We start from the raw sequence: 10,562 nt of genomic DNA on the forward strand, positions 1-10,562 counted from the left end.
GGCTGGAATCATAACTAGGTATTAGAATTGGTATTAAAAGTTGGATTAGTTGGAAAAGAATACGAACCTTATAGATGCTATTAAGAGTATTAAGGTGTTCGGGTGGATTTATTCATATGATTAATCAACTATTTTGTCATATCATATTCCATTTTTTTCATAATAATCATATCTGGTTAAACACTATTTTCTAAGTGGATTGTATAATCACTTGTGAATATACATATATAATCTATTTTGTATATAATACTTGTAACGTCACAAAAATTACAAAGATATTTTTCATTTTTAAAAAAGAATAACCATTTAAACCTTTGCTTCAAAAACCATTTAGTAAATTTTTCTTGATTGAAACGATACATTATGAGAGTTAATTTACAAAACTATAGAAACAAACATTTTCGATGCACGTGTACAGTCCTGTTGAGCTCTTCTCACGGAAAGATCTGCAAAATGTTTAATCCACAACTATAAGCATAAAGCTTGGTGAGTTCCCTAGTATACCACATATTCCACCATACATACAATGCATCCACACAAGAGTTCGACTCTAGCACCGAACAGCCAAATCTCATATCCACATAAACATACATAACAAACATACATGAAATAATGGGTCTACTCCAACCCCGAGTGAATGTTATGGGCCAAATCATAGTCTTACATCTTTCCATGAGCCAAATCATTGTCTTTTTTGCAATGTCGATGGCCAAATCCTGATCTTACATACAACTTTTGGGGGTCAGATCCTGGTCTTCCATACAGTTGCCAAGGTCCAGATCCTGGTCTTCCATACAACTGCTAGAGACCGGATCCTGGTCTTTCATATAATTGTTAGGGGCTAGATCTCGGTCTTTTATACAACTGTCAGCGGCCAGAGCCTGGTCTTTCATATTATTGTCAGGGGTCATATCCTGGTCTTCCATACAAATGCCAAGGTCCAGATCCTGGTCTTCTATACAACCGATAGGGACCGGATCATGGTCTTTCATATAATTGCTAGAGGCTAGATCTCGGTCTTTTATACAACTGTTAGCGGTCAGAGCCTGGTCTTTCATATAATTGTCAGGGGTCAGATCCTGGTCTTTGATATAACTGATAGGGGCCAGATCCTGGACTTTCATACAATACATAAAGTCATATGTAGTCAGGGATCAAATAGACAGTCAAACAGATGACCCGCTCGAGAGCGATCAATAAGACAAGAACATCACAATCAGACATTAGACCAAGAGTAGTTAAAGACTTATCCAAATGGAAGACTGTTGGATTAAGGTGTTTAAGCCAATAACTAAATTGGTATATTCTTGAAATAAAAGCAAAGTCCGTTTTAGGTTGCCCTCATAACCTGTAACTGAATAGAATGCATTTTGGGGAAAGAGACTGATTTGTTAATTTATTATATGATTAATAAATTAGTTAGAAACTGAAATAAATGATTTATTAATTTATCATATGATTAATATATTAATTATAAATAGTTATAATTAGTTCAGAATTAATCAGAAGTTAATAGGAATTAATTTTGGGTTAATTATAATTAATTGGAAGTGTAGGGACTAAGATGTAATTGTTCAATAGTTGAACAAGAGAGGGATTCTATAACCCTCCTAGCATGGCCAATTTTGGCTAAGGATTTGGATAATTACTTAATTCAAGATATTATTATTATATTCAAATTAGGATTATCCAAGGCTTCCTTATCATCTATAAATAGGACCCTAGGGTCACATATTTTCATCCAGTCCTCCCAAGTCTCCAAGAGTAGAAATTTTTCTCTAAGCCTCCCCACTCCTTAAGTCTTCTAGTTGCTAGGGTTTTGGGTACATGCCATTACAGGCATCCAAGCTTTTGGTGCTTGCTTTCCAAGGAATTCAAAGGAGATTTTGGTTGATTAATGGCTACATTAATCAAAAGGCATGTAACCCCAAACCTTCTTGTAATTTCAGTTATAATAGGGTTTCCTAGGATTTATTAATATTCATAGTTCATAGCTATCAATAGAGAAAACATAGATCCTTTCTAGGTTGTATGTGAACTTAAGGGTTTAAGTGTTTTTCTTCTACATGAATTGTAACATCCTAAATTCATGACCAAAATTTTGTTTTTAAAACCATCCCAAATGTGTGAATTACTTAAAAAAACATAGTTTCCAAAAAGAATCATAACATAAGTCAGAGTATCCCAAAATCATAAGTCATACAAAAATCCAAGATGATGTGCACAATCAAGTCTTTGCCTTGCTCCTGCCATCTGAAGTATATGAAACCATAAAATCAAACTGTAAGCCAAAGCTTAGTGAGTTACCCCAGAGTACCCTACACAACAAAACATATTCACACATTGCATGTTGGGTCCATAGTTTCCCGACTGGATTACCCTTGGCCCACATTCTCCTGACTGGATTGCCCATATGGGTCACAGTCTCCCGACCGGATTTCCACTGGCCCACAGTCACCCGAATGGATTGCCCCAGGTTTGTTGGCCTACAGTACAAAGTAGTACCACCTTAACCCACCCACACTATGTCGACATATGCAACAAATAAATATATAACCAGCAAGTACATGTAATCATACAGATCTACCAATCCAACATATAATCAGTGAATACAGGTAATCATACATATCTACTAGTCTAACATAACATCATCCTATATACCAGGATACATAACCTAGTGGGTCGTCATTGGTGCCTTCGACACACGAGTACAGTGAGGAAAACTCACCTAAATGTTTGAAAGATGGTTGAACTGAATGCTGCTCCAAAAACTAACTCTACAAGTCACCTATACAATAAACAGTGTCCAAACCTCAAGCTACTACTCAAATTACTCTATTTGACCTAAAGTCAAACTTGGTCAACGAAAAAAGTCAACGGTCAATGGTCAAAATCCTTACTCAAAAGTCACCCAACTACTCGTCACGTCGTGACCTAATTAGACAAAATAATCGTGATTCCTCATTCTCACATCGTGACACCCAAGTGCTCATGACGTGAGGAATGCCCTGGACATATTTGATGAACAAAGCTCTTAATCCCTTAATATATGCAACCAACACTTCCAAAATGTCTTATCTACTTCAGAATATCATAAAAATTGTGACTTTTTGGACATGCATGTCCATTGCATGTCCCAAACACAAGCTAGGGCACAAAAGGAAGAAATTGCATTAGAAGTTCATGCAAGAGTCTTAAAACTCAACTATACTTCATATCCAACACTTATATTACCAAAGGGACACTGGAGATCCATAAAGTTGGCAACTTTATGGATTCCAACCACTATATCATTCTCTACATGAAAGATAGAGCATAAAAACCTATATCTAAGCTTATAGAATCATAAAGCATTGAACTTGGAAACTCACAATCATCCAGAAGGTGTGAAGATGAATGATGGTGAGAATTGAATATAGAAATGATGAGCTAGATGCTCTTCCTCTTCTTCCTCTTTGCTAGAAATCACCACAAATGAGCTCAAAATCAATTATGGGGTGGTAGGGTTTCAAAGGGAAGTGCAATGAGGTGATGGAGGCTAAGGGTGGGCTAACCCTAGCCCACACTTCCTTTAAATACAAAATAAATCCCCAAAATTAGGGTTTTCCTCGCAGCCGCGTCTCACTTCGTAACCTATAAGGGCTCACGTCGTGAGAATCAAAATATGTGCGATTCTTCCATCTGGGCTCACGTCGTGACACCTAAGTGCTCACATCGTGAGCATGGTTTAAACTTGAGAATTAAATCGGTGCTTACCTGTAACTAGGTGTTACAATTCTCCCCCACTTGGATCAGACTTCATCCTCGAAGTACGGTGTTGCAAATAAATCTAAGTAATGCTCACACATCTCCGCCTCGGGTTCCCAAGTCCACTCGGAACCATTATGATGTTGCCACTGGACCTTGATAAGGTACTACCTTATTACGCAAGGCCTTGGTCTTCCTATCCAAAATAGCCATCGGCCTCTCCACATAATTCAGGCGCTCATCGACCTGAATTCCATCCATGGGAACTACCACTGGATCGTCGAACATACACTTCCGAAGTTGAAAAACATGGATGGTGTTGTGAATCTGGCTAAGCTCCTCAGGTAGATCCAAGCGGTAAGTTACCTTGCCTACCCTGGCCACCAATCAGAATGGTCCAATAAATTGGAGACCCAACTTTCCCCTCTTCCTGAAGCGTATAACACCATTCTAGGGTGATACCTTCCATAAAACCATATCCCCGACCTGGAACTCCATCTCAGATCGTCGTCGGTCACTCTTCAGTCGGCTCTAGGCTGTCTGCAATCTCTGTCTGATCTATTGGATAAGCTCCTTAGTTTGAAGGGCCACTTCGGTCCTCCCCATGACCCTGTGACCAATCTCACCCCAACACACTGGTGTACGACACTTGCTTCTATATAGAAGCTCGAAAGGTGGTGCACCAATACTGGAATAATAGTTGTTGTTGTAAACAAACTCAGCTAGGGGAAGGTAGGAATCCCAACTCCCACTAAAATTGATAACGCCAGCCCTCAACATATTATTGAGCGTTTGAATGGTTCGCTCACCCTGTCTATCAGTCTGAGGGTAATAAGACGTGCTAAAAAGCAGTCTATTACCCAACTCCTCGTGAAGTTAACCGTACATCACAATCGGAGACGATAGAAACCTGCACCCCGTGGTGAGCGACGATCTCACGCACATACACATCGGCCAAATTCTCGGTAGTTGAACTCTCCTGAATAGCAAGAAAGTGGGCACTCTTGATTAACCGGTCGATAATGACCAAAATTGCGTCAAATCCCTTAGCCGTCCTCAACAACTTGGTGATGAAATCCATAGTGATTTGTTCCCATTTCCACATGGGAACCTCCAAGGGCTATAACTTGCCATGCAACCTCTGGTGCTTAACCTTGACTATCCGACAGGTCAAGCATCTCTCCGTGTACCATGTTATCTCCCGCTTCATACAGGGCCACCAATAACTAAGTCTCAAGTCCCAATACATCTTGGTGACTCCAGGTTGAATCGAGAACCTAGACTTATGAGCCTCCTCCAATACTATCTGTTAGACTTCGCCAGAAAATGACACCCAAACCCGACCTCATCGGCAGAAAAACTGTCAATCTCACCCATGATCCCATCCTGCTTCCAGTTTTTCTTCTTGACTTCCTCGACCTGAGCCTCCCTAATCAAATCCAGAAGTGAGGATTCGATGATCATCCTCAAACAGTGCCCTCGAGCAGGAGTACTAGCCGTATTGCGGCTCAAAGCGTCGACGACCACATTCGCCTTCCCTGGATGATAGAGAATCTCGTAATCATAATCCCTGACCATGTCAAGCCACCTACGATGTCACATGTTCAGATTCCTCTGATCCATGAGGTACCCAGACTCTTGTGATCCGTTTTGATGGTGCATCGGACCCCATAAAGGTATTATCGCCAAATCTTGAGGGCAAAAACCACTGCGCCCAACTCCAAATCATGATTCAGACACCTAGTCTCATGAGGCTTCAACTGCCTGGATGCATAAGCTATGACTCTACCTCTCTGCATAAGTACCACCCCTAAAACTGTGATTGATGCATCACACAATAATACAAAATCCTCAACATCCTCACGGAGGGTCAACACTGGAGCCTTACATAACTTCCTACTCAGAGTCTCAAATGCGACTTGCTGCTCAGGCCCCCAAAGGAAATCCACACCCTTCTTCGTTAAGCGGGTAAGAGGAACAACAATCTTGTAGAAATCTTGAATAAATCTCGAATAATAACCAGCCAATCCTAGAAAACTCTGAATCTTAGATAGGGACTTCGGGACCTCCCACTGCATCACTGCCTCAATCTTGGCCGGATCTTCCAGAATCTCGACCAGATTGACGAGGTGTCCCAGAAACCGGACCTCTCATAACCAGAACTCACACTTGGTGAACTTGACATAAAGCCTCTCCTGTCTCAATACTCCCAACAACTCCCAGAGATGCTCCTCATGTTGTTCCCTGGTCTTGGAGTAGACCAAGATATCATCAATAAAGACGATGGTCGACCGATCGAGCGTCGGTCTATACACCCGGTTCATCAAATCCATGAACGTTGCTGGTGCGTTGGTGAACCCAAACGACATTACCACAAACTCGTAATGACCATAATGAGTTTGGAACGTTGTCTTATCTACGTCCTTCTGTCGGACTCTCATCTGGTGGTAACCCGATCTCAGATCAATCTTGGAAAACCAAGATGCACCCTGCGAAGGTTGTGATGATTCGATTATACGAATATCACACATATGCGGGAATTAAGTCAAAACAGGTTATGTTGTTTTGAATATTAACGATGGATAATAGGAAATATTAGATTCCATAATTAAAATGCAGAATGATGAACTTACACCCGTGTCACTTAGATATAAAGACACGTGTATCCTTAAATGGATTAACTGATATAAATTCTCATAATCTCAACATAATTAAAATGCAAAATAGCGAGCTTATACACATATGTCACTTAAATATTGATTCTCACAATCATAACATTTTTTCAATTATCACATGAACCTTTCGTAATATATATATATATATATATATATATATATATATATATATATATATATATATATAATGGAAACAAGTGGATAATGTTAAACATTACCCACTTGGTTCATATTTAACAATTCAATATCCCAAAGAGTCACCAAGGCCTTTGGCCTAGTGGTAAGGAGTGACTCTCTCAAATAAGAGGTCATGAGATCAAGTCTCACTAGGAGACATAGGTGGTGTTTTGGATTGGATTATGAGTATGATAGTTTGCCGTTTCAAAAAATATCCCAAAGAGTCATTATTAAGGCCGTGTCGTATATTTATCTTTACCTTTCGTATTTTCTGTGCTAGCACCATCCTATTTTTCACTCAATTCTTTCCTCACTTTTCAAAACGCATAAAATATCACATTTCATTTCCCCTCCATTTCTATTTTTTAAATATATTTTATACCAATTTTATATTTTTAATAGAAAATTTACAATCATAATATTTAATTTATTTTTTTATAAATTTTTAGTATATATATAATTCAAATATATATAATAGAAACTAAAAAAACATTTTCTAGTCGTAGGCTAATAGAGAAGAGAAAGAGTGCGGAAATGCTACCCAAAATCCCTCACCTAATACGGTTTTAGTCCCAGTGAACAAACCACATAGTGCAATTACAAACACACCGTTTGGCCTAGACCTAGATCTGAAAAACATGTCGTGTCAAGACATTAAACGGGTTGAGAGGGATTTACCCTAACCCGATCCGTTTAATTATCGTGTTGTGTCAACCCATTTATTTTCGTGTTGATTTCGTGCCGGGTTTCGGGTTAAGGTTCAAACCTTGTAAATATATTATGTCATGTCAAGTTGAAACATTTTGCAACGTGGAAAGTAGGAGATGAGGAGGCGAAAAGGAAAAAGTAAAACATTGGAGTTGGGAGGTAGAATGACAAAATTCATAATAAGTTGGTTTATAAGGTATCATGGAAAGAGTTGGATTTGGGGTGCGAAGATGATAGATGGTGACCAAAAGACTTCTAGCTTAACGGTATCAGGTGTTGTTCTTCCTCTTTGAGGTTTGATGTTTTAAGTCTCGTCGTGGACATAGATGAAAATTAATGAGTAGTATAGGAATATGTAGATTTGCTGTTAAAAAAAAGATATATGTGATGAGGAAGAGTAAAATTAATTTACTTTGAAAGTTTGAAATACTTTTAGACTATTGGTTTCCCTTAATATGATTCAACTTATTGCATCTTAAATTTTAATTTTAATTTTGATTTTTGGTCCACTACAAATCTATAATATATAATATATTTATAAAAATATACAATTTATAAAAATATACAATTCATAAAAATATTTATAAAAATATACAATTTATATAAGTATACAGTTTATAAAAATGATATTTTGCCGGGTCTAGTCCGGCGTGAGCCATATCTTCGAAAAATCAAATAAGAAAAGCTTTTTCTTTGCTTGACAAAGGCCCTAAAAGATTTAGTAAAATACAAATATATAATCCCTTCGACTATTATTTTCCTAAAGCACACACTTTCTTGGAGTACAAAACAAAAGGCCAGAGTGGTTTTATTATCATCAAAAATCAATTCATACCCTCAATCAAGTTTCGTCTCTAAAGCTCTTCGAAGAGGTTAGTTTTCTCATATCCTGTCACAAAGTTTCTTTAAATATCGCTTCTTTGATTCCGTTTGACTAAATTTATGTTCTTCCTGCGATGATCTTGCGGAAAATTCAAGTAATTTTGCTTGGGTTTGTTTCGATTTCTATCAAGTTTATTTTAGTTTTCAGACGGATGATTCTTGATGTCAAAGATGTTGAACTTGATGACTTAAAAATATATATTTCTTTTAGGGATTGCTTTGGTTTACAATATTGTATATATACTTGGATTTTGGTGATAAAAAGGGGTAATGATTATGCTCATTCCGATCACTTTATTAGTTTTTATTAATTGTGCATACCGACATACCATATGAGCTTTATTCAATTTTAGGGTTAAATTTTGACTTTCAGAAATGTCAATATGTGATCGAAAAATTTCTGTATTGATCATCAAACGAAGAAAGTATTATTGACTTTTTGAAGTTTGCTAGTGTTCTACTTGTTATTGATTGTTCTTATTTCTAAATCTTTCATTTCATTTTGAGTAGATTGAAATGGCAAAAAGTATATTCAAGCAAGAACATGATCTTGGTAAGTGTTCCCTTTTGTTGTATGAATATTTCTGATCTATAATCCGTTTCAATTTATTAATGAATCTTGGTGTTTGTTTCAGAAAAAAGGAGAGCAGAGGCTGCTAGAATTAGAGAGAAATACCCTGATAGGATTCCTGTAAGTATCAATCTTTCTCTAGATTTATCATGTTTATATAGATGACTCATTTTTGTATTTGGCATGAAAAGACTTGTTTACCCTTATCTTTTTTCTTCTAGTAACAAGTACTTGAGAAGATACTAAGTCCATGTTCACTTATCTACAGTTAAACACCTCCTTTAGTTTAAGGGTAGTTTAGTAAATTTGCTCATTTTCAACTCTCTCCTTAACATTTGTGCCATAATCGTTGCAACTTTCATAGTGTGGAAGAATTAAAAATCTTTTTGTATTAGTATTTGACTATTTGTTATGTTATATGGTTTCAAAATAAGCTTCTTGAATTTGGTTATTTTGAAGGTGATTGTGGAGAAAGGGGAGAGAAGTGATGTTCCTAACATCGATAAGAAAAAGTAAGTAATCTGCTCTATAACTTTTCCTACAATTCTTGCATTGAATATGACAGTTTCATTAGGGGTAAAATGGTCTTTTCAGTAAAGTTGAAAATTGTTTAACATGAAATTAAAAATTGCAGGTACCTTGTTCCAGCTGATTTGACTGTTGGTCAATTTGTTTATGTGATACGCAAAAGGATTAAACTGAGTGCTGAGAAGGCCATATTCATCTTTGTTGACAATGCCCTGCCCCCAACAGGTAATTTTACCATTTTACCCTTTTACTCATCAAACTTCTAAAATGATTGAAATTCTCACTGAACTTGATGTTTTGTATTTATTTCAAATGAAGGATACCCACCAATTAAAATGGACTATAAATTAAAATTAAAGTTATGTTTTCCAAAATTGAAATTTCCAAAATGAAATTTTTAAACAAATAGTCAACATGGACGCCATGTCAGCCGTCAGCACCATGTGGACATAGACGCCACATAGGCAACAAAACCGTTTTACTTTTTACCTGCTATATATATATATATATATATATATATATATATATATATATATATATATATATATATATATATATATATATATATATATATCAAGTCACAATGGTGTAATAAAACCAAATTATTAAGTTTAGTGGCAAACTCATCCTTTTTAGAACTTTCAGGACTAAAAAGGGCAAATGGGTAATACTTTTGTGGTGTTTCTTTTTCAGGGGCAATTATGTCCGCGATATATGAAGAAAAGAAGGACGATGATGGTTTCTTGTATGTTACCTACAGTGGAGAGAACACGTTTGGAGATGATTGACATTTTATATGTTTTCATCACATTTTCCAATAATGGATTATATTTTCTTGGAATCTTGTTCTTTTATCAAGAATTTGACTACAATCATATAATTGGAGAATTGTATATAATCTAAAACTTGAAGAATGGGTTTGTTAATAATCATTTACCTTTTATTTTTATTGATGAATCTTTGATGGTTTTTTTATTTTATTTTATTTTATTTTTTATTTTTTTATATTGATTCATGGGTGTTTCTGGATTCCGTATTCCGATTGAGACCGAACGAAATGAGCAGTTGCTTATTTTAGAGTAAGTTGCTAAAAACAGCAACACTTTCTTCTTGCTACCAATAAAGGCAATGTATTTTATCTTTTATTCATAATAGCAAGATACTTAGTCTTTTATAATGTGATACGACCCATGTTGGTCGTTTTGGTTAGGTCTATCGACGAAGGGATAAGTATCAAGATTCAAGAGAGTTTTTAAATGTTTCCTTTTATTTAG

At 36.4% G+C, this 10,562-nt stretch overlaps 1 protein-coding gene across 1 annotated transcript; it reads left to right on the forward strand.

The window, feature by feature from the left end:
- The first annotated feature begins 8,041 nt into the window (after positions 1 to 8,041).
- Positions 8,042 to 10,237, forward strand: LOC145119936 (autophagy-related protein 8f). The gene is made up of 6 exons (XM_079055704.1): positions 8,042 to 8,179; positions 8,700 to 8,742; positions 8,825 to 8,880; positions 9,220 to 9,272; positions 9,395 to 9,513; positions 9,982 to 10,237. Exons 2-6 carry the CDS (start codon positions 8,706 to 8,708, stop codon positions 10,074 to 10,076), a joined length of 360 nt encoding a protein of 119 aa, XP_078911830.1. The 5' UTR covers positions 8,042 to 8,179; positions 8,700 to 8,705; the 3' UTR covers positions 10,077 to 10,237.
- The last annotated feature ends 325 nt before the right edge of the window (positions 10,238 to 10,562 follow it).

Source organism: Lactuca virosa, chromosome 6, assembly GCF_052849685.1.
Source record: "Lactuca virosa cultivar CGN04683 chromosome 6, Lactuca_virosa_CGN04683_v6, whole genome shotgun sequence".
In the NCBI taxonomy this organism is placed as follows: Eukaryota; Viridiplantae; Streptophyta; class Magnoliopsida; order Asterales; family Asteraceae; genus Lactuca; species Lactuca virosa.

Bases quoted from the DNA above. Each gene is read 5' to 3' on its own strand.
- LOC145119936 (XM_079055704.1), top strand. From the start codon at position 8,706: ATGGCAAAAAGTATATTCAAGCAAGAACATGATCTTG. The intron at 9,273-9,394 runs GTAAGTAATCTG...TAAAAATTGCAG, and splicing joins CCTAACATCGATAAGAAAAA to GTACCTTGTTCCAGCTGATT. The intron at 9,514-9,981 runs GTAATTTTACCA...TTTCTTTTTCAG, and splicing joins CAATGCCCTGCCCCCAACAG to GGGCAATTATGTCCGCGATA.